This window comes from Loxodonta africana, chromosome 16, assembly GCF_030014295.1.
Source record: "Loxodonta africana isolate mLoxAfr1 chromosome 16, mLoxAfr1.hap2, whole genome shotgun sequence".
Taxonomy (NCBI): domain Eukaryota; kingdom Metazoa; phylum Chordata; class Mammalia; order Proboscidea; family Elephantidae; genus Loxodonta; species Loxodonta africana.
Window position 1 is genome coordinate 64,575,964 of NC_087357.1, and position 25,299 is coordinate 64,601,262.

The 25,299-nt window shown below is 36.8% G+C and overlaps 1 protein-coding gene across 1 annotated transcript in view; it reads right to left on the reverse strand.

The window, feature by feature from the left end:
• Positions 1 to 25,299, reverse strand: part of CTNNA3 (catenin alpha 3) — a 1,776,048-nt gene that overhangs the window by 698,749 nt on the left and 1,052,000 nt on the right. The window contains exon 9 of the mRNA XM_003409035.3: positions 7,550 to 7,642. Coding sequence (XP_003409083.2) covers positions 7,550 to 7,642 — 93 coding nt within the window. The remainder of the gene's footprint in view (positions 1 to 7,549; positions 7,643 to 25,299) is intronic.

Consider the following 25,299-nt stretch of genomic DNA (forward strand, 5'->3'; position numbering starts at 1 on the left):
TTGTTAAAATGGACAGGATAAGTCCCCGTAAAGAGTTTTATGCTTCCACCAGTTTCAATGTGACTATTCAACCACCTATAGTATTCCAGCAATGCTATCATCCAGATCACATCTCTTTCCCTTATATAAAAGGTAGACCCATTAGAGGATCTCAGAGTTGAGCATTAAATGGCTTCTAGGCAAACTTTTCATCCAAGGCTTGTGCCCTCCTAGGTTAGTCAAGTGGCCACCTGTCTTGTGTTTAAATGTCTGTGGGTTAAGAAACTCCAAATCCCTCATCTTCATCAAGGCCCAATTCCTCTCAGGCTAGCTCTGTTAGCAAATACTTCTCTAAGTTCTATATATTGAACTAAAATTTGTAGCCTTCTAGCTTCTGCTCATGGGTTGTAGTTCTGTCCCTCAGGGCCCTTGAGAACAAGTCTTTCACTTAGCCTTTTCAAGAATTGATGACAATGACCATGTTTCTCCACGTCTTACCTTTTTCAGGCTAACCAACTCTCTGTTGCTTTTATGAGTTTTTCATATGACAGAATTTCAAGTCATGTCACTATTTCAGAGAACCCCTGCTAACTATACTTCAAGTGACATTTTTTTTTTTTTAAGTGTGACACCTGCAATCGGGACAAGCATTCCAGTTGTAGTTCTTTAGGCACAATAAGAAATAAGATGAGTTAATTCACTGGAACCTAGAAGAACTCAATCATATTTAACAAATATGAATTAAGTCCACCCTATCAGCTTCTTATCCAGTGGATTCTTAACCTGACTCATTCCAGAATCACTCTAGGATTTTTTTTCTTAATTGGTTAGGGTTTGTTTGCATATTAATAAAATAACTCTGTGGTTAAGAGTCCTTAAAAAATAAAATAAAAAAGTAAAAGTTCTGACCTCTGTTCTTTTTCCCCTAGTCTCACTTCATGGAAATAATCAGTATTAAAACTCTCATGAGGAATTTTTTAGTAATTTTCCAAGGATACATAAACTATATCACTAAATCTATCTCCTTTTTTTTCACATAACTGGGATTATACACATATACATTTGTAATTTCCCTTTTTCACTTATCTTGGATATCTTCCATACCAAAACATGTATTTACTGTTAGTTGCTGTCGATTTGGCTGACTCTTAGAGACCCATGTACAATGGAACAAAACGTTACCCAGTCCTGTACCATCTTCACAATCATTGGTATGCTTGAGTCCATTGTTGCAGCAACTGTGTATTTTGAGTGCCTTCCAACCTAGGGGACTCATCTTGCAGCACTGTATCAGACAATATTCTGTTGCAATTCATGGGGTTTTCATTGGCTAATTTTTGAAACTAGAGTGTCAGTTTTTTCTTTCCAGTCTGTCTTAGACTGAAAACTCTGCTGAAACCTGTTCACCGTGGGGGACCTTGTTGGTATTTGGAAGTCTGGTTGCATAGCTTCGAGCAGCCTAGCATGGAAAACATATAGAGTCAACTTATTTCTTTAAAAAGCTTCTTAACACCCTTTGCTGAAAGACATTTAATTTGGTTCTAGTTTTTGCTGCTACAGATAAAAAAAAAATAATGTCACATAAAAACCTTGCTCATTGATCTTTGTGCCCATGCACAAGCATATCTGTCCCTTAAATTCCTGGAAGTGGAATATTGAAAGTTATATGCGTGTTTTATTTCAATAGACATTGTCAAAGTGGAATTTAAACACACACGTATGCATGAACACTCACACACACAACTGGGCTACATTTCAGAACGACTAATTCAGAATTTCCGAGTGTAGAGCTGAGCAGGTAATATAAACCTTTAAGAATCATTAGAAGTAGGGAAGAAGTTGAGAGTAACTCTTTTAGAATTTATTATTTGATGAAACATGTTACATCACATTAGTTTTGGGGGTAGCTATATCAGAGTATGGAAACCCTGGTAACATAGTGGTCAAGTGCTATGGCTGCTAACCAAAAGGTCAGCAGTTCAAATCCACCAGGCGCTCTTTGGAAACTCTATGGAGCAGTGCTACTCTGTCCTATATGGTCACTATGTGTTGGAATCGACTTGACACAATGCCCTTTTTTGTTTTATGCCAGAGTGTTGACTCACATCGAGATTACTAGCAGCTAAAATCTCTAAGCCTTTGCTGTTGTTTTTTTGCCACGGAGTTGGCTCCAACTCATGGAAACCTTACATATAACATAACAAAGCATTGTCCAGGCCTGTGCCATTGTCTTGATCATTGATATGTTTGAGTTCATTGTTGCAGCTACTGTGCCAATCATCTTATTGAGGGTTTCCATCATTTTTGTTGTCCCTCTACTTTACCAGGAGCCCTGGTGGCTCAGTGGTTAAGAGCTCAGCTGTTAACCAAAAGGTCATCTGTTCAAATCCACCAGTTGCTCCTTGGAAACCCTATGAGGCAGTTCTGTTCTGTCCTATAGGGTCACTAGGAGTTGGAATCAACTTTACGGCAATGGATTTGTTTGTTTTTTGTTTTCTATTTTATTAAACATGACCTCCTTTTCCAGCAGTTGGCCTTTCCTGATGACGTGTCCAAAGCAAATGAGTTGAAGTCTAGCTATCCTCACTTTTAAGGAACACTCTCATATTTCTTCTAAGACTGATTTGTTTGTTATTTTGGCAGTCCGTGGTGTATTCAATATTCTTAGCCAACACCACAGTTTGAACGTAGCCTTTAGGAGGGTGTATTACTACTAACACATATCTCTTCCATCCCCTACCTTTGGTTTTATGGTGCCTGCAAGAGTTGAGTTTAATTTTATGTGTCAACTTGTCTAGGCCATGGTGTCCAGTTGTTTGGTCAAACACGAGTTGTTGTTACAAAATAGTTACTTGTCATTAAGTCAGTTGGCTTTAAGTAAAGCAGATTACCTTCCATAATCCAGGTAGGCCCCAATCAATCAGTTAAAGGTCTTTAAGGTTACATTCTGCTTCTGGGCTACAAAGAAACATTTTGCCAGAATTCCCTTACACTCAACTCTTTACATCATCTGACCAACAGATTATGGGATGCGAGGCTGCAGGAATCTCCAGCCTGTCGTCTGACCTACAGATTTTGAATTTGCCAGCCCCCACAATTGCATGAGCCAATAAAATTAATAAATCTTTCTCACTCTCTCTGTATACATAATGAACCAAAGGCCCTGTGTGTCTATTTATTTATTGTATATGTTTGTATGCATTCTTGTTCTATTTCTTTAGAGAATCCTAAAACAGTGCTCAATATATATGGTTTATATTTATACCTTTTATATATCATCTAGCTAATTAGATTTAGTCCTTATTCTAGAATATTCAGATTTTTGGGACCTGATTCTTTTAGCTTATGTATGTATTTTTATATTTTCTTACTTTTTAAAATTTTATTTTATTGTTGTTGAGAATATACATAGCAAATATACATGAATTCAACAGTTTATACGTGTTCCATTTATTGACACTGAAGTTTTATAATTCTTACCCTCCATTTCTGAGTTGTTTCTCCACCATTAACATAAATTCATTGCCCTCTAAGGTTCTTATCAAATCTTCGAGTTGCTGTTATCAATTTGATCACATATAAATAGTTCTTAAAAAAGCATAATGCTCAAGACAGACATTTTTTTACTAGTTAAATTAAACTATTGTTTGGTTTTAAGAAGACTTCAGGGAATATTTTTTTTGGTTTAATGTTTAAAAATTATCTCAGGGGTATAGTTACAGGGCTTCGTTCAACCTTCATGGCACCAGGAAGTCTGGAGTCCATGAAAATTTGAAATTTTGTTCTGAAGTTTTCCCCTTTTGATCAGGATTACTCTATGGAATCTTTGATCAAAATGTTTAGTAATCGTAGCTGGGCACCATCCAGTTCTTCTGGTCTCATGGCAAAGGAGGCAGTTGTTAATGGAGGCAATTAGCCACACATTACATATTCTCCTTCTATTGCTGGCTCCTTCCTTTGTTGCTCCAGGTGAATGGAGACCAATTTTTGTGCCTTGGATGGTTATTTGCAAGCGTTTAAGACCCCAGGCACTATGCAACAAAGTAGGAGGTGGAACAGAAGTACTAAACATGCTATTAGGCCAATTAATTGGGATGTGCCATGACCCTAAACCTCCATGTCAAGGAACCAAATCCCACGAAGTTTTTGGTTGTGCATAAGCAGCCTCAGCAGCTACTCTTTTTGTTGTTGTTGTCAGTGTTATAAATATATCTATCACACTTTTGCCAATTCAACTTTTAACAAACGTACAACTTATTGACAGAAATTACAATAACTGTGCAAACCTACCCTTAATCAATGTGATATTTTCATCACCATTAACCCCTCGTTTCTCCTTACCTCCTGCCCTTGGTAACCACTAATAAACTTTGTTCTCTATACATTTGCTTTTTCTTGTCTTTTATACAAGCGAGCCACCAAAAGACCAGAGCCTTTGCCATCAAGTCGATTCTGACCCAAAACGACTGTATAGGACAGAGTAGGACTTCCTCATAGGGTTTCCAAGGAGTGGCCGGTGCATTTGAAGTGCCGACCTTTTGGTTAGCAGCTGAGCTCTTGATGGTAACCACTAATGAACTTTGTTCTTTATACATTTGCCTCTTCTTGTCTTTTTATATAAGTGAGGTTATACAATATTTGTCTTTTTGTGATTAACTTATTTTACTCAGCATAATGTCTTTCAGTTCCACTAATATTGTAGCGTGTATCAAGACTACATTTCTCCTACTAGCTGAGTAGTATTCCATTGTATGTACAACATTTGTTTATCTACTCATCTGTTGATGGGCATTTAGGTTCTTACTTTTAACTGCAAAATTTGAAAATAATTATTCTATATTTTATCCAAATTACTAGTAAATTACAGACTAGGCCAAAAGTAGATCAATTTAACCTACCAGTAGAGGTCTTACCCTTGGTTAGCATCTGGTCCTTAATTAACCATTTTAAGGCTATTTTTCATCAGTTACAATTCAAATTAATTATACTGTCATATTTTCCTTTTACATTGTCAAAAAGAAGACATGCCATAATAAGAAGTGTATCATAAAGATGTTGCCTGAAGCCTGACTGCACTCTATGTATCCAGAATAATTCATCATTCTGGAAACTCTATCACTCATTTATATAGTGAACAAATATTTACTGAACATCAAATATATGCTGTATTTTTGCTAAGTACAGGGAATATAAGTAGTGATTATGAAGGACCAAACCACTGTCTTTGTGGACTTTATTTTTAGTGTAGAATGTAGGCAATAAAAGTAAATAAATTAAGAGAAAATATAATTTCAGATTTTATCTAGGCTTTAAAACAAATAAATATGTTTCCATAATAGAGCATACCTGTGAGAGCAGTGAGATTTAGGAGACTGATCTCTTAGGAGATGATATTTGAACTGAGATCTCATAAATTGAACATAAAAGAAGCTGCCCATATGACCATGTAGGAAAAGAGCACTGGGAAACTAATAAAGTGTGAAGTCCCTCAGGTGTGACTAAGTTTATTGTGTTCTAGAGAAAGAAAGGCCAATACTCAAAGATCTTATCAGTGTAAGAGAAAATAATATAGGGTAGGTTTGGAAGTAAGAGAGTCAGAAGATCATATAGGTCTGATTAAGTTATAATTATAGTTAGCATTTCACTGTAAAGATCTCCTTTAGCTTTCCTTAAGCAATATTTTGATAAACATATTTTAAAATTGACTTGGGGTATTATACAATGAAGAGATTAAAAGGTTATGAGTATAAGCACAGAAACCATATATAATGACATTTTGTGGTCCAAGGTAGAGATGATGATGACATATAGGCTAAGATGTTGACAGGCAAGATGGAGAGAAAGTATAAATTTAAGATAGATATTTTTGCATGTGAAATTGATAGGTTTCGTTAAAGGATTAGGCAAAACAGTCATCAGATGTCATTAGAAATAAGCTCCACAAGGGCAGTAATTGTTGTCTGTTGTTTGTTTTCTTTACTGTTTTATCCCCAGATACACAAAATAATGCCTAGCACATAATAGATATCCATTACATATTTACTGAATGAATCGAGGAAAATCCCCAGGTTTTTAGCTAGAGCAACTGTGTAAATGGCTGTGCCTTTAACTAAAATTGAAAAGGCTGAAGAAGAAGCAGAAGGAGGCAGGGATGGAGGAATCAAGAGTGCCATTTTGGCTGTATTAAGTTTTAGATGTCTTTGAGAAATCAGAGTGGTTAAGAGTTAGGAAGTATTTATCCAACTTAGTTCTTAGGTCTTGTAAGATAAGGTGATTAAGATTGTGTTATGTGTATCCTGACTCATTGCTTCAGGACTCTTAGTCACCTAGAAATAATTCCCTAAAAATATTTTGCCCTTAGGATTTTAAGAAATTCCTGAATTACTGTCAAGAAGGAAGGATTTCTTGACTTTTTCAAACCCATCAACTCCTTTGATCAAAAGAAATAAAGCCACTGTTTTCAAATCATTTGACATTTCAAAATAAATAATGAGGACAAAGAAACCAAATCAGCCGGACAAAGTTCTGCTTTTATTTCAAACTGTCTCTTCCCTTGGCAGATTCCAATATGGCCCTTTAGGGAATGACATGCTTTCCCTCTACCGTTGGTCCCTTTTAGGAACCTGCAGTACTGTATGAACAGGGTGCATTGTGCATTCATGTGAATGAGGGAAGTTATCTTTAATAAGGAAATGAAACACAAACTCTTATTCATAATAACCCTCGTACTTACTGAAAAGTAGCTTAGTAACCAGTTTTTTAAATAATTTTTTTTTTTTTACCCTAAGTTATCATTTAATACTAAGGAATCATATTTGAAAGCATCCTGGCAAAATATATCACAGAATTTATTATCTCTTATCAGGAAATACTCTTATAAAGTACTCCAAAGCAAAACAATTTGTTAAAACAAATTGATGTTATTGTTCCAAGCAGTAGAATCCTGCTTCAAGTTTTTCCACGATGCTTTTATCAAGGTTTCATCAGCGTTCTGTTTCACTCCCTAAAACCATTACTGGTTTACAAGCAAATACCTGTGTAATGTTTGGATTCTCTAGTCTTTGGTTTGCTTATTCATAAAATAAGAGGACTTGGCTCTCAGATCCCTTTGAGTTATAGTATTTTAGGATTTGCAATACAGACCAGACTTTTTTTTGTTAGTGGTCTTGTAAAACAGGTTCCCTTCCCTGTTCCCTTGCCTTGAGATTGACTGATGTATTAAGACCGCTTAATTATCCCGATTCAGTGTACCCATGTTCAAAGGTCCTTGAAAATTTTCTTAAAGAAGGTTAACTGAAGCTAACATCAAAACTCTCAGAATTATCTAAAAGGAACAGGAAACAGGTGTTTGGTAAAGAATAGACTGTGACCTTCGGAAACTTTAATCCTCTGTTTTTAAAATACATTATCTTAATACATTTCCAATGTATAAAAGTAGGCAAAATTGTATATATACTATATATAAATCATTTATAATAACCGTAATATAATAAAATATAATATATTAATTATTTATATAATTTGTGTAAATATTTTAATGAAAAGGAGGATATTAACTTAGTTTTCTTACCTGTGGACACAAGGTTTCTAGGTGATTGGCTGCAATTTTGGCAATTTTAATTCCATCTTCATTTGTTGACATGGAACAAGCAAGATTTGCCACCTTAAATTCAAACCAAAATGGTGGAAATTATTTCATATAATCAAGAAAATGCAAAAACATTTGTTATCTTAGGCAAGTTAGAGCATGCACAAACTCAGTAAAAATCTCAGTGGCAAGCATTCTCATAAATATCACTGGTATCTGTTTTACAGAATTATTCAAAGAATCTAGTAAAAGAAATACCAACGAAGGGCCCCTAGAGAATTCTTAAAGCAAAGGGAAAACTGATGAATGAATCAGTAAACCCTACAGCTTCTTGGTATCAACATCTAGTCCATAATAAGACACGAACTGTAAGGGTTTCCTGTGGGATTTAAAAAAAAAAAAATGTTTATCTATAGATCGAATGCTAATAATTTCTTGGAATCTCATACGATTGCGGTTTAAGTTTGTAATTGTTTTATTATTTCCCAGAGGTCTATTACGCATACTTAAGTTGCATTAAGCATGACTATATCTTTATTCATGTTTTATTCAGCATCAAATATACTACAAAGTTGGATAAATACAAGATAATTAAATTTTTCTTCCTGTTCTTGATTTTCTACTACAACTTCTTGGGTACTGTTTGACTTTGCAGCTGTTCGTTTGATTCAAGTGCCAGTGACACCTAAATTCCTTTCTATATTATTGCTTTTGAGGCTTACATTCTCTTCCAGAAACTGTATAGCACTGTTTTAAGTAATTACCTTGATCTCCAGTATTTACAAATACATTATTTATACCACGACAGAGCCATGAAGAAGAGCTCACAATTATGTTCCCTTCCTTTGACCCCACTCTTACTCAACATTTCTTTTGCTGACATGGTGACTGATTATGTACCAAGGCAGTATTTTCTCTGATACAGAATCCTTTATTGCCTTCATCACTGCAAGGGGTAGATTTTCTGACAATAATTTTTTTTCCAAAGTATCCAGTGCTTCTGTTAATTATTATATACTTTAACACTTCTCAGATTTTACAGCTCAAACCCAAAATATAAAAATTGCTGAGAAACTGCACATTAGCCACATGTAATGAAAATGAACAAATATATCTTTGGATCACTATTTTAAGAGTATCAGAAAATGTTATTTAAATAGGTTTATAGTCTTTGGCTTTTTATAGTACCACTATTAATACGTCACCAGTGAAGCAATTCCTTGGTTTGCATTTACACATAATGAAATAACAGTCATACATTATTTAACTTTAGAAGGGCATTGTTCACTTTATTAATGTACATGGAAATGGCTTACTTGAAAAGGTCTTTTGTTGGCTTGAAGGTCACAATACCTCAACTTTCATATCTGACATATAATTAGCACATTTGTGAATTATTTGAAAAGGGCAGCAGTTTCTATGCCCCTCTCCTCCTCCCCCTCAAGCCCCACTCACAGAAAGTGAAACCAGCAGTCTAATTGCTTTAATACACGTTATATAAATTTACACTGCACTTGCAGAAAATATTTACCTGTACATGTGACCACTGTTGGTTTTAATTTAAAAAAATAAATAAAATTTTTGGCTCTATCCATTGGTCAAATCAGAAGAATGCTAATTAATCCAAAGTTTAAAAATTATAAAAGAGTGCCACATGTAGACACTTTTTTGTTAAATTAACTTATTTTTTAATGTATCCTCTGTTTTCATTCCCTTTTAAAAATTATTCTGGACATACAATGGCCGCCATATTTAATACAAATCAATTCATTGACTAACATAACACGGAAATCATTCTAAACATGGAGTCTCTGTTGATACCAGCAAACTTAATTTTTACAAAACTCTCAAATGCAAATACAACAAAAATTTTTCTACTCAAGTAATAATCATCCTAAGGCTCTTTCTGTCTCCATTTATGCAGTCCTTCTATGTGCCTGAACTTCTCATTACCAGAACTGTTCTATACCAGGTAAACTTTTCAGATAATCAAGCACTATTTTCAGACTAAAGTATGTTACATTTTAGTGATAATTTATACAAACAAGGTTGAATTGATAGCATAACAGGTATTCTTTGACAAAATAGAGAAGTTAGGTGACAGAAATAAATTCTCTTTACATCTTTAGTTTGAGTGATTTGTGACATATTTTCCAAAGTCACATTAATGTGTGAATGGAAGCCAAATTTCTTCTAGCAATAATTACTTTCTAAATTCTATGTGGTGCTTTAAGCAGTCATATATGTTCCCAAGCACAGCATGAAGGTAACTTCCTATTGGTCAGGGAAAGCAGCAGGCAAACATACCCTGTTGTTAAATATTTTGAGATATTTGAACATCTGACATCCTTTGTTTATCCAAATTTGAGATATTTCAAAAGTCTGTGTAAAGCTTCATTCTTCAGGAGATCCTTCTGGAAGGTCTCTGCCCACTAAGTAGAATTAGGGCATAAACCAAAAAAACCAAACCCAGTGCCATCGAGTTGATTTTGACTCATAGTGACCCTATAGGCATAGGGAGGTTTTACACCCAAACAGACCTGGATTTGAATCTGACTCTTATAATTAATAAGCTTTCTGACCATAGGCAAGATATTAACTTCTCTGGGTGTGTTTTGTCAAATATAAAATGGGTATGATAATACCTAACTCTCTGGGTGCTGTGAGGATTAAATGAGGTAAATATACAGAGAGTGCAAGATACCTGGTAGCTCTCACCATGTATGAATTTCCTTCCAGTTCATTGTTCTGTCTGTTATTTTAGGTACGGTGTGTGTAGGTGAATATTCACCCCCTCAGAGGTTCTGCATAATTAAAGCCTTTGGAACCTAAGGAGATTCAACAGATTGTGTAACCTTATAGCCACAAACTCAAATGCTTTCAGGGACCACGCAGGGAATACAAATATAGAGGCTAGATGTAACTCAGTGCTGATGTGGGGTGGTGGCCCCAAGACAAATAGGAGTGTGTATGCTATACCTAAAGGCATTAAAACAAAATGAAAGGAAAAACACCAATGGCCTTGGCCTAACAGTCCACTGGCTTACTTTAGTTCATAGGGCACCAGTTCATGACCTCTGACCCCAAACCTCCATTGTATAGGCAGGAAAAACCAAGTCCAAAAATGAGAAGACATATACTCAAACCAACCAATTACTGGGAGGGGACTATTAACCAGGGATACATGTGCTTTTTATGTCACCCTGAACTAAAGAAATGACAGAGGTCCCTGCACTGATATGACTGGTTAGACTTTATTGATATTATGCTGTATCCTCAGCTAAACCAAAAACCAAACCAAACCCAGTGCCGTCAAGTCAATTCCGACTCATAGCGACCCTATAGGACAGAGTAGAACTGCCCCATAGAGTTTCCAAGGAGCGCCTGGTGGATCCAAACTGCCGACCCTTGGGTTAGCAGCTGTAGCACTTAACCACCATGCCACCAGGGCTTCTGTAACCTCAGCTAAGTCCAAGGTAAGTAGAGTCTAAATTATCCTAAATAAATGGATTCGAAGGCAGAGGTAAATTTACGTGTTTATTAAAAAGAAAAGGCCAGTATATACGTTTTTTCATTTTTTACAAAAGATTACGTTACATTCTTAAAATCATTACTGATTATGTATCTAATGATTACAAAAATAAATCAAAATAAACCCTACAAACAGGAACATGTTGTCATGTTGCTGAGACGCAAATGAAGCTTGCCATCAGTACCTATCTCTTGAGCTCCTCCCCTTCTCAGCAGTTCTCCCCTTACATGCCATATGTCCCACTGCAGCCCCTTTGACCTTGGCTGAAACAAGTGCCCCATCTTCTTTGTTACCAAAAAAAATTTGTAGGCAACAAAGCATAGCCAGGTAATTCCTGAACTAATTCACGTTTTTATTATCCTGTTGATGTTTGTTCTCCTCTTCCTGGTTATTTCAAGTTCTATATCTCAATTTTGTATCTTCTGTCATACTTTCTATTTGTTAAACTGTGGTACTTTCCTTCCTTCCAGCGTAGAACATGGTGCCCTTCACTGCCTACCCTTGGTCTCAGGTAAGAAATTCCCTTTGGAACCTGGCCTTTTAGGACTCTGCCAGCTTGGCTAGTTCTGTCCTTCACCTTCTAAAAAGTCAGAAGGATGGACACACTTAACTCAAAAGAATGACTCACTAATGGTAGAATCAGAGAAGCAATAAAGAGATATTTGGGGATTGAGAATGTTTTCAGTGGCCTTTAAATCAATGTACTGTGCTATAAGCTTAATTCCGCTTTTCATCATTACTTTGTTCTCATCTGGTAAAGAGATTCTATTTTAAAAGCAATGAAAACCACAGAATGCTATATTTTAACATTCTGATATCAAATTTTTTTCCGAAATCACAGGAGCACTAGTAGTCCTCTTAGTCATCTTAGACAACTGAAATAATATCATGGTTAGCAATGAATTCACTGTTTGGACAGCTGCTCATCATGAATCATTCAGTCCGTCACTAAAGAGTTCTCGCGCGGGTATTTACCTGTAATATGATTTCTCGAGAACTCGGAGTAAACTTTGAAGTGGAGAGAGATTTCCATTTTCACATATCCCTTGTTTATAGATAGTTCACATAGTCTATTGTAGTATCAAGTCATTGTGTATCCTAGCTCTCAATGGTGGAAAAAGGTCACTGCTTCATGTTCATTTATTTTCCTTCCTGACAGATGGTCATGCAACTCCTGTGTAAACACTTCCAGAGACAGAGAATTTACTGTTTTTCAGGGCAACATAAAATTATGAATTTCTTCCATATAATGAGGAGAAATCTTTCTCTCTAAAATTTTCTCACAGTGGTCACAGAATACGGAATGTCAAGTATCCTTAATAATAGAAATAATGTTGAGCCCATAAAGACAGTATTTATCAGTAAACCTCAACTAGGGGTAAGAGAGATGGTAAGATGAAAAGAAACATCAGGAAATAGCTGTTTAAAAGAAAAGTCCACTTCCTTTCCCCAAGAGATTTTGATATGTTAAATATGTGTGTGAGTGGGAATGGGGTAGAGAGTATGGTACCTGTAATTAGATTTTGAAAAGTTCCCCAGGTGATTCTGATATACAGCTCCCCACATAAAAAACTCAGATATAACTTGGATCTTGGTTGATTTGCATTTGTTTGAATAGACACTCCTGCCTGAAGATTAGTGTGAAGGGGCTAAATCTACAAGAAGAACAACTTGAATATTTATGGGAGAGACTAGGAAGCCATGGGAAAGGCTTCACGAATTAGAAACAAGAAATAATGACCTAAAATACTACCCAAGAAAGTAAAGTTTTCAAATCAGAATACTCAGGGAACAAGAAGATCAAGTGTAGGAGAAATTTGTAGCCTTCCATGCTGAATCCATTCCTCCTTCTGGTAATAACACTCTTTCCTCCCCTAACCCAGCGGTGGACAGTTCTGGTATGACTGTTAATCAAAGTTCCTAGCCCTCCCCCAGCCCTACCCTGGGCATATCCATCACTTCGTACTTCCTAGAGTCTTGGAGAAGCACTCGTTCCTGCCTATCTGAGCCTCCTTCATTCATTTTGACCTTGATTACATGGACTACCTTGTGTGAACCAACAAAATCTTCCTTTCTTTATTTAAATAAGCCAAAGTCACTATCTTCTACTTGTATACAAAGAACCCTAACTCATGCTTAGTTCTGAACCAGAAACTTACACACCAAGAACATATTCATTTCAGATAATTACTTTCAGCAAAGTTAAACCTGGTAATGTAGAACCATATTCATTTAAGAGGAAGACATTGTCTAATCAAGTTGCTGCCTCTGGATTCATTTAGGCAATCTGAGTGTCATAGTGTCAGGGGCAAATGCAGAGAAGGAGGCATGCATTTCATTTCTGACACACATAGATAAATGTGTCTATATTCATCTTCCTTTGAAACTCTAACCCTGCAATGGCTGTTAGAACATTTTACATACCAGGTATAGAAGAAAATAATTTGCTCTTGAATTTATCCTTTTGCTAGCTGTTCATTCTGTCTAAAAGCCATCATCCCTCAAATCTCCTTTCAAAATCATACCTCTACCTCAAGGCCTACTTCAAACACTTTATCCTCCACAAACCCTTATCAGATACTAGAATCAGAGTTCATACCTCTACTTCCCACCCTCCCACAATTACACTTATATATCTGTCACAAGGTGAGCTTCTTAAATAAAAAGCCAACGGCTTACTTATGCTTTTTTTTTTTAATTTTCCATCAAGCAATATACCCAGAAGATAGTAAGCATTCAATCCCTGTAAATAAAACCATCTTTGTCTATCTCGAAACTGAATCATCATGAATAAAAACAAGTTTCTCTTCTCTCTGAAATAAACAGATTTCAATGACGTGTATGTTTTAGGGTCTTTAATATAACTTCATAGGGAGCGGTGTCCTTCATCTACCCCTTCCTCATAAAAATGTTCCTAATTATCTACTATATGACCATCATTATTTTAGGTTACAGAGGAAGAACAACTGAGAGAGAGCTCTTGGGTTATTAAACTGAATTGCCCTGAGTTGATTTCGATTGACTGTGGATGTTCACCGGGAATAGTAAAATCAGAAAAAATGTGTAGCAAAGATACAAATCAACACAGGCAAGTTTTGAGTGAAGATGCAGGCACAATCTAGCTGAAATTAGTTATTTATTTTTATTTTGGCATTCACAAAGGAGATTTAGCCTTCTTTCCAAATTTAGAAAGGAATAAATGTTCACAAAACTTGTGAAGGGGCGTGAAGAAGGAAAAGAGGGGTCCATGCCTCTTAGCCATGTTCGGGAATAACATGATTATATTATAAAGCCATTGGCCAAATCACCAATAAAAGGAACACTAGGAGTCATAAGGTTGTTAGGAGATACCAAAAGTCGGATTCAATTCTTTGAGTTTGAGTTGCCACTGGGATATCTTAGTTGATATAAGCAATAGGTAGTTAGACGTGTAGCAAGGAGAGGTATACAGTGGGGATACTAATTAAGAAGGTAGGAGCCGATTGGACAGTGCCCATTTTCTCAATCCCATATCCATCCAGTCTTTTTTATTTCACCTTTCAATAATTTCTAAATCATCTACTTCTCTTCCTCTCTAGCCTAGTCAGTTATTATCAGTTTGTTTTTATTCTTGATTTCAGTTTTAGTTTTTATTTGCAACCACTGTGCCTTCTCTGGGAGCCCTGGTGGCGCAGTGGTTAAGAGCTCAGCTGCTAACCAAAAACTTGGCAGTTCAAATCCACCAGCCACTCCTTGAAAACCTTATGGGGCAGTTCTGTTCTATCCCAAAGGGTTGCTATGAGTTGAAATCGGCTTGAGGACAATGGGTTTGGTTTTTTTTTATTTGGTTTTGTGCTTTCTCTATATGCTCATCACAGTGCAGCTGAGAGTTTTTCTTTTCCAAATGAAAATTTGATTCCCCCATCCCCATATCATACCTCCACATGACATATGCTTCCCCACAGGGTGCTGCATGTTTCAGCCCAAGACTCATCATTTAAAAAAAAAAAAAAAAAAAAAAACGCATAGGCAGTTACTTTTCTCTCTTTCTTTGCTTTGGCTATATCAACCTACTTTCAGATACCCATGCTGTTCTCTCTAGCCTGGAATGCTCCCTTCTTTCTTCTTCACTGTCATCCCGATACCACTTACACCCAGTTAAATGCTATTCATTTGGTTTCTGACAAAAAGTAATTACTCGGAAAGTTTTATACCAACACTGCACCCCTCCCCCCCTTCTCCCTACCTCTGAGATCTCCACCTACCTGGATCAGGTTTTTGGTTCAGAGTATGATTCTCAGTTTGCAATTATACATTCACTGGGAGACATTATTTGACTCTTGCTCATCCTCCCCATTTTATATGAGCAAGGGCCTCATCTGTGTTTGCTCATCACCGGACTCTTGGTGTCTAGTTCCCAGTACTTGGTAACCAAGCAGCAAGTAATTCTTCAATGAATGTATAAATGTATGAATGCATGAATCAGTATGTTTAAGAATATATCAACCCCAAAGAGAGAAAGAAAAACAGAATTGGTGGGGAGGAGATACCAGCAGAAATCCAGGACAAGCAAGAGAGAAGAAGGAAATTTCCCTTTGAAATTCATTTGGAATATTTCAACAAAGGCTTCGAAAGCTGGGCTTCAAAGAAAAGTAACACGCTTTGCTTCTAGTCTGGTCAACGCATTGGACAAGGCTTGGAGGGTAGCTTCTTTCAAGTTTAACTTTCACTTAATATATTAAATTGGGAACAACTGAATAGCTCTCAATTTAGCTTTTAATTTATTTATTTTTAATCAAATAAAATAACTCTTCAAAGGGCCCGAGCTGGTTCCCCAGTGCTGGTGAGTGTGGCAGATGGAAAGAGGCGCGGTAACTCCTGCAAACAAACCAAGGAGCTGTAGTGTCTCCAGCAGAACATAACACATGCTGTGCTTCCAAGAAAGCCCAGCTCAAAGGCCTGGGACCGAACGTGAGAAGTGAAGGGAGGGGTCTGGTATCTCCCAGCATCCAAGTGATCTCCGGCTCAACAATTCAGACCTTTCATTTCCCTTGATGACAAAGTGCTGCTCTGCTGCCCCAGTTGTAGCAAGAAATGACCGTGAATTATGAGTTCTGGAGGGTATTTCGCTAATAGAATTGTGCTATAAAAGTGCATAGTAAGGTACAGGGAAACAATTTCATCAAGTAACAACTATTGATTATGCATTTATTATGTGGGCTGGGATCTGCCAGGGAAATCAAAGAAGCCAAAGACACTGGAAGTGAATCTCAAAAAGCACAATCTATTTAAGAAGACATGAGAACCAGATAATAAAACTGTAGTCTCCAAGTACTACAGGAAGCTGGAGGTAGGTGAATCCCACAGAGGCAACCGCAGTCAGGGGATGTTTCATGGAGACATGTTTTTACCAAGGAATTACATATTGAACTTTGCATACCAACCTGTCTCCCAAACTTTCTGAATCTGAAATTATGAAATTCTATTTCTGATATTAGTTTTGCTAACATAACCACTTACCTCTCAATCTTTGATTATCCATCTATACAATGAGGAGCAGATTGACTATTTGATTTCTGGGGTCCCTTTCATTTCAATAATTGTTTCATTATTAGTATAAATTTGATAACCAAATTAGACAGGAATGGAGGGGGGCAGGGCTATCAGCCAATTGGTTATTAATTTTAATACAAAATTTCTAAATTTTAGCAAATTAAATATGATTAGGTAATAAAAGAATAATAATAGAGCAAAGGATTTTAGCTTATCTCAGGAATAACCAAAGAGCTCATGATTGGGAAATCTAACAACAAATACATGAAAAGATTCCCAATCTACCTCTTCTTCTATTAAGCAAGAATTGCAACTAAAAGAGGAAAATGACTTTTGTTCGCCAGATTGGTGATAATTGAAAAGTTTTATATTGTCCAATATTGCTAAGGCTATGAGGGAAAAGGGGGAAGTTAAATGGCCAGCTTCTCAGAGGGCAATTTAGCCTTATCTATCAACACAAATCAAAATTACAGAAACACTGATGATGTAGTGGTTAAGAGCTACGGCTGCTAACCAAAAGGTAAGTAGTTTGAATTCACCAGGCGCTCCTTAGAAGCTCTATGGGGCAGTTCTACTCTATCCTACAGGGTCACTATAAGTTGGAATCGACTCGATGGCAAAGGGTTTTTTAAATCAAAATTACAAACATGTAAAACTGCAGCAATTCAACTTAATGTAATTTGTCCTTCAGAAATACCCGCATTTTTGAGCAAACGTACAGCCACAAGGAGGTTCACTGCAACTTTATTTGTAAAAAAAAAGAAATCTAAATACCTATCAGTGGGGAAGCAATTAAAATATAGAATACTATGATTCTGTAAAATTGGGGGGAAAAAAAGCTTTCCGCTAACACGAAACATCTCAAGTATGTGATATTAAATGAAAAACAGTTTCAGAATGTTTATAAAGTGTCATCCTATTTATATGCAATTATTTATGTAAGATTATGTATAAATGCAAAGTGTAAAAAGCCTACAGTGGTAAATCTCAAATGTTAACAGGAGCTATAGATAGAAAGGAAGTGGTATTATTAATCTCATGGAAGGAAGCATTCACTTTTAACTATATTTGTATATATTGTCTGTAATTTTTCCATTTTTTTCACTAAATGATTTTCTAACGGAAAAATATGGAGATTGGTTTTGATTAAATAGTTCTATATGTGTTGACAAGGAAAGATGCCAATGACAAGTAAAAAAAAATATACCGCATGATCTCATTTACAGAAGATGCTAAATTCGTTTGTGTTTGTATGTGTGTATGTACAAAGGCGTGAAAATGATGTTCACCTGTGGTTATCGCTAAGGCGTGAGAATCAAAAGAGTTTCAACTTTCTTTTTGCATACTTTTTGAAACTTTTAGTTTGGATTTTAATAATGAGAATGAATAATTTTTATAACAAAAAGAAAACAATAAAGTGATTTTCATTTTACAGAGAATGAAAACTCCCTACGTATGTGTGAAATTTTAATACCAATGAAGATAACCATATTAATTACCCTTGCTTTACTGCCAAGGCTGATGATCTAGAACCATAAAAAATGAGGTTTCCAGAAAAGACAGGTTATGATGATTAAGTAGAAGAAAAAGTCTGCTAAGTAGAAAATAGTTTTCATTATATGCTGATATATTTAAAATGATGATTCCCATATATGGCTGATAATTTACAATAGGAAAACAAGGTACTAGTTTTATCTCGTGTTTATTTAATATAACGGCAAATATATATAAATTAAGGCCCACTGTCACTGACTAAGAGGAGCCCTGGTGGCACAGTAGTTAAGCACTCAGCTGCTAACCAAAAGGTTCGTGGTTCAAACCCACCAGCCACTCTGAGGGAGAAGTATGTGGCAGTCTGCTTCTGTAAAGACTTACAGCCTTGTAAACACTATGGGGCAGTGCTACCATGTCCAATAAGGTCACCATGAGTCCTAATTGACTTGATGACAATGGGTTTGGTTTGGTTTGGTCAATGACTAAATCAGGCCACCCAGGAGTGATGTTAATAACTAATTAGGCTTCAATTTGTCTGCAATTGTAAAGGTATTCTGTGCCGGTGTGTGTGTGAGTGTGTGTGTGTACTTGCATGTCTGTCTGTAGTTGATACAAGGTGATGATTCTCATGACTGAGAAATTATAAAAAATGATCCTACGTTTCTTTATTTTTCTTATCTTACTCATGCCCTCCAACTCTATTCAAATTTGCATCTGAACGTCTTGTTCCTTTCAAATGAGTCATTAAAGATGAAAATATTCATTTGTCTAAGTGGACCTATGTGAATGTTGTTTTGAAAAATAGGCATCAGTATGCTGTGTCAGCATGTGCCACCCCAAAAGAAACAAATGAGATGAAAACAAACATACAGGGCTAAAACAGGTTTGGCGGCTACAATGCTGCTTGCAATAAATTATCTAAAGTACATGTTCTATAGACAAACTTGAGGACTGGGATGTATACCGCTCTAAGGATCCCATTTCACCCAACACATTTCCCTTCTTTTATTTTGAAAGGATAGACAACTTTATATAAATACATATATCCCTTATTGATATGCAATGTAAATCATAACAATAAAACCAGCTAGACAGTTTCCTCAAGGTCTCTCTCTAAATTAAACCATTATTCACCTCAAAACCAACCACTCCAAGGATAGAACCATGTGCTATCTGGCAAGTAAATGTAATATGATAAACAACACTAAATAAAATCCATTCAACTACCAAAGAGGCAAAACATATCTAAATTACAAATTAAAGACAACGTTAAGTGTTGTTCCCTGAACTGGCGTGATCTACATGCAAATCCAATAAATTCTTATTCAGAAGATCAGTGTGTAAAGGGCAGATGTCAAAAAATACTACAATTGGCCTTCATTATCAATGAAAGTGACATCCAATTTCAGAGCAACTTTATGACCACTGACCTGACTGCTGAAGTGGCAGAAACAGAACTGATTTTCTTAAAAAGAGACAAAATGTGCTAAACACAACATATCATTAGTTTTCAGCGACTTAAATTCTGAACCAACATTTTTTGAGCATGTCATTCTATTCATATGCCATCATGGAAACTGAAGGTGTCGCATGCCACAAAGCTAATGGAATTATATCGTGTAAACTTTGCAGGTAAGTATGAGACGGTGAAGATCACCTAATCCCCTAACTAATCAAGATATCCATACCCAGATGCATTTCTTATTTTCATAAAAAAAAAAAAAAAAGGGAGTTTCTTAACAGAGTAACAGTTAACATTCATCTGGCAGCCTTGATTTTGGCAGATATCAGAACAAAAGCCTGTGCATTTTTTCCCCCTTCCTTTCAGGCATCCATTTTTAATTAAATTTATTAAAACTTTGAGGGAAATAGGCAACCAAGCTATAAAATTTACTAGACATAGAATCCCAGAGAGAAACCCTTGTCTCTAAGTATAAATGGCCCACAGTGAATTTTTTTAAAAAAAGGAAAGAACAGATTTTGTATATGTGAGAAAGTGTGTGTATATATGCGTGTGAAGTGAGAGGGGTAAGAATGTTTGTATATGTTTGTATGAAGGCTACAACAAAATTTGCAAATTAGTATATCATATGATTTCTATGTTCCTTCATTCCTGGGTTCCATGAACTTTGTGAGGATTTTCTGGATGTGTTCTAGATTTAAATTATATCATAAATAGTGGGGTGTAACTTACCCATTGCTGTGTAGTTGATTCCAACTCATAGTGACCCTACAGAACAGAGTGGAATTGCCCTACAGTGTTCTCAAGGAGCAACTGGTAGATTTGAAATGCAAGCCTTTTGGTTAGCAGCCAAGCTTTTAACCACTACGCCACCAGGGCTGCCACCAAGGGTATAACTGGTTGATGTAATACAGTATGAAAGAAAATCAAAGATTTAGGTCCCTATAACTTTGGCAGGGACATGAGTCATTATAGGTTTAATCTTAAGTATCCCTGGTAAGTCTACAGCACACTGAAATGCTTAGTAGGGGCTGTTATTAGAGGGTATAATGATGATAAAGATACCTGCTATATAACCTTGGCAGTGTTTCTTGTCATTATTAACGGTGTCCAATAGCTCTAAAAGCAAGAGGGAGATAGAAGGAGAGTGAGACTTCATTCTACTAACCTTCCACAATTAGAGCAAACCAATATATTAATTCCATTTGCACAAGGTTAAATTTTGAAGTCCTTGAAGACAGAAACTATATACTCCTTAGTCTTACAGTTCTAAGACTTTGTAAGTAAAGGATGTACCTAAAGCCTTGATCTATGTGAATGGCATTAAGCCAACCTCACAGATAAAATATTATTTATACTGTCTTCTCTTCAAATGTTTATTGGCCTTTTTTACAGACGGATAAAGACAATAGCAATAACACCCACAAATATTTATTATGTATCAGACCTGTATTAGGCACTTAAGGAGAAGATGGTGAAAAAATGGTTCCCAAGCTTCAGGAAATGAAAGATATACATTTAAATACACATTATCAGGAAAGACCAACCACTAGAAAAGGACATCATGCTTGGCAGAGTAGAGGGACAGCAAAAATGAGGGAAACCATCAATGAGATGGATTAACACGACAACCACAACAATGGACTCAAACATACCAACAATCACGAAGATGACACAGGACCCAGCAACATTTCGTTCTGTGATGTGTAAAGTTGCCATGAGTGGCAGCTGACTCGAAGGCAACTAACAACGATAACCAAAAAAAAAAGATCTATTTACAGAGTAAATTTAAATGAAAATGCACAATATGATATTACATGAATAGAACACTAAGTGCCTGGGGGGCTTCAGAGTAAGGAACTAATTGAAGAAAGCTTTTAAAAAAATAAGCTGGTAATTTTAACAATCTTCAAAATGACAGTTTCTACATAAATGAATTGTCTTTTATACTTTCTGAATAAGCCTATCTTGTGGAAAAAAAAAAAAAAAAGCGCTAATAAACCAAAAACCAAACCAAACCTGTTGCCATCAAGTTGATTCTGACTCATAGTGATCCTACAGGACAGAGTAGAACTGCCCCATAGAGTTTCCAAGGACTGTCTGGTGGATTTGAACTGGTGACCTTTTGGCTATTAGCCATAGCTCTTCGCTACGCTGCCAGGGGTTCCCATGCGCTAACTGTAAACATTAAAATAAAAAAGTTCTTTTTAATAAACATTGAATGGTCCTATGAAAACTCATCAAGTTGCTACAGAAAGAAAAAGTTAAATTGCACATTATTCTATTTTTATCTTTACAATATTCCCTATGTATTTAGCTGTTTCCAATTCGTATCTCAAGCCACATGGAACTGGAATGGAAATTCGAGAAAGCAGGGCTGCGCTGAGGGTGGCTTCATGTCCATCAGCTACACCGCTCCACAGGACTGCCTGAGCCAGGGCTGGATTCTCACCACTGTGGCTTCGAGGCCTTAAATCAGAGCAGCAGGAGTTGGAGGCCATTTTGCATCCTCTATTCCAGTTCTTGACCCTGCTTCAGGAAGCTGGCTCACTTGTGCTGCACCTGGAGCCTTTCAAAACGTTGTCGGGCTCAGCCTCTCTGAAGAAAGAATTCTTACAGCCTTCTGGTCTTGCTCCATGTGTGTGGTGTTGTTCAGGAGTCAGGAGCCAGGTTACATCCTTTCTTGGCTTTAGGGGGCAAAGAGGTGGGTTTTCTCACCTGTGAGGGGGTAACATCAATAAATGCCTCCCTCTTGGGACTAAAAGGAGAGTACAAAGTGCCCTGAATGCATAGTAGTCAGAAACACAGGATGCCAAATTAAAGCCCGGTCCATTTTTCACTGCTGCAGTTACAGTCTTACTTCACCTTCAGCCTCTGGCTGCAGTGGACTCCTCCCACTTCTGGCTGCAAGGCTTTGAAGAGCACACCCCTACCTTGTGTTTTTCCTGTTGGTTAATTAACACTAATGGGCAGCTGTCTTCCCTGCAAAAAGCCACAGCCATGGCTGGATTACTTGAGGGCTAATTACACTGTTTGTCCAGGCACTGCGTTTCTCTTCCTTCCAGCCACTTACCCTTTGGACCCTTGCTGCTTATTATCACTTCTACAGGTAGAACAACAAGACAAGACTGTCAGCTGCACCACTCCTTCCATTTCCAAGAAAATGCTTAAATCTAAGAAATCTCATTCTAGGCTTCCTCTGCAGGGGCTTTTACTTCAGCAAAATCCCCCTGTAATCTTGCTTCATAATTTCTGCCCAAATGCTAAATTATATTATTAAGAACTGGTACTCCTTCCTGAAAATGACTTATTTTAAATTTCCTTTTCAGACATCTCTAAGGGTCACAGGCAACTCAAGTGTAATTCTTGATCTCCTCTCTCCTAGCACACTCTATACTGCCTATTTATTTTTATTGGATGTATTTTCCCCTCTTCCTCTAGGGATGGACTTCAAAATCTATTGCTTTCCCTTTTCCCATAACTAGAGTAATGCCAGTGTCTACTACGTTCTCCATTCATCTCCCACACCTACTCCTCGTTTTTCAGTATCACTCCATCATCATCTTTTTTCTTAAATTCAACTCCTCACTGTCCGTATAATAAATGTCCACTGCCACAATCACAGCTGCCCCTTCCTGGAATCTCAAGGCACCACAATTGGGCTACCTGTATTGATTTCTGGTCTCTGAACTATGACTTTTTTTTTTCCCTTCCCTCACTGGTTATCCTCTTCACACAATAATTTTTACCTTCTCACTAATTCTTCTAATCTGCCCAATAATTCTAAGATTCCCTCACACTTTTCCCCTCATTTTTGCACATTTCACATCATTGTCTCGATGGTACATGAAACAACATATAAATAACATGGATTCTTTGCTGTTTGCGTTTTAAAGGTTTTGTCTTTACCTACTTTCTCCTCTGGTGAATAATTCATTTCCTGTTGTTTTGTTAATACAGTCTGTGAGCCAAGGGCTAGTTCTACATCTATATTTAGTCAACTGAATAGAATATTTTGTTAAAATGTAATAAGTGTAGCAGAAATCACTCTTTTGGGAACCATGAAGTACTCAGGGGCAAGACTGAAATGCTGTGGTAGATTAGATAACCAGAGAAAAAATAATTAACTATAATCACTTATCCAGTTAAATATTATGAGTTACAGTCAGTGTTTCACATTGTTTTGAAAAAGAATTATTTCAAGACCTGCATCCTAATAACAGTGGTCATTTTTTAGTAGGTCTAGTAAAGTACCACCCATCTGTCAGTTTGTCATACTGTGGTGGCTGACATGTTGCTAGGATTCTGAATATGTTTCAGTGGAGCTTCCTAAGACAGACTAGGAAAAAAGGCCTGGCAATCTACTTCCAAAAAAAATCAGCCAATTTAAACCCTATGGATTACCACAGAATACTGCCTGATCCAATCATGGGGTCCAAACATGCAGGACCAGGCAGTATTTCATTCTGATGTGAATGAACTTGCCATGAGTGAGCCTACTTGATGGCAACCAACAATGACAAGTAAAGTACTCAGATTTAGCTCTGTCCAGTCAATTGTTGTTAGGTGCTGTTGAGTCCGTTCCAATTCACAGCAACCCTAAGTACAACAGAACGAAATACTGCCAGGTCCTGTGCCATCCCCTCAATCGTTAAGTTTGAGCCCATTGTGCAGGTACTGTGTCAATCCATCTGGCTGAGGGTCTTCCTCTTTATCGCTGACACTCCATTTTACCAGGCATGGATGGTGTCCTTCTCCAGAGACTGGTCCCTCCTGACAACATGTCCAAAGTAAGTGAAACAAAGTCTCACCATCCTCCCTTTTAAGGAGCATTCTGGGTATATTCAATATTCTTTACAAACACCGCAATTCAAAAGCATCAATTCTTTTTTGGTCTTCCTTACTTATTGTCCAGCTTTTGCATGTATATGAGACAATTGAAGATATCCTGGCTTGGGTCAGATGCACTTAGTCCTCAAAATGACATCTTTGTTTTTTAACACTGTAAAGAAGTATTTGTAGCAGATTTGTCCAATGCAATACATCGTTTGATTTCTAGACTGATGTTTCCATGCGGGTTGATTGTGGATCCAAGTAAAATGAAATCCTTGACAACATCAATCTTTTCTCTATTTATCATGATGTTGCTTATTGGTCCAGTGTGAGGATTTCTGTTTTCTTTATGTTGAGGTGTGATCCATACTGATCTTCATCAGTAAGTGCTTCAAGTCCTCTTTTCTTTCAGCAAACAAGCTTATGTCACCTGCATAGCAAAGGTTGTCAATGAGTCTTCTACCAATCCTGATGCCACATTCTTCTTCATATAGTCCAGCTTCTCAGATCATTTGTTCAGCATACAGATTAAATAAGTATGGTGAAAGAATGCAACCCTGATGCACACCTTTCTTAATTTTAAACAGTAAAGAATCCCCTTGCTCTGTTCAAATGATTGCCTCTTGGTCTATGTACAGGCTCCTCATGAGCACAATTAAGTGTTCTCAAATTTCCATTCTTCACAATGTTATCCATAATTCATTATGATCCACAGTCAAATGCCTTGCACAGTCAATAAAAATCGGGTAAACATCTTCCTGGTATTCTCTGCTTTCAGCCAAGATCCATCTGACATAAGCAATGATCTCCCTTGTTCCATGTCTTCTTCTGAATCCAGCTTGAATTTTTGGCAGCTTCCTGCCAATGTACTGCAGCAAC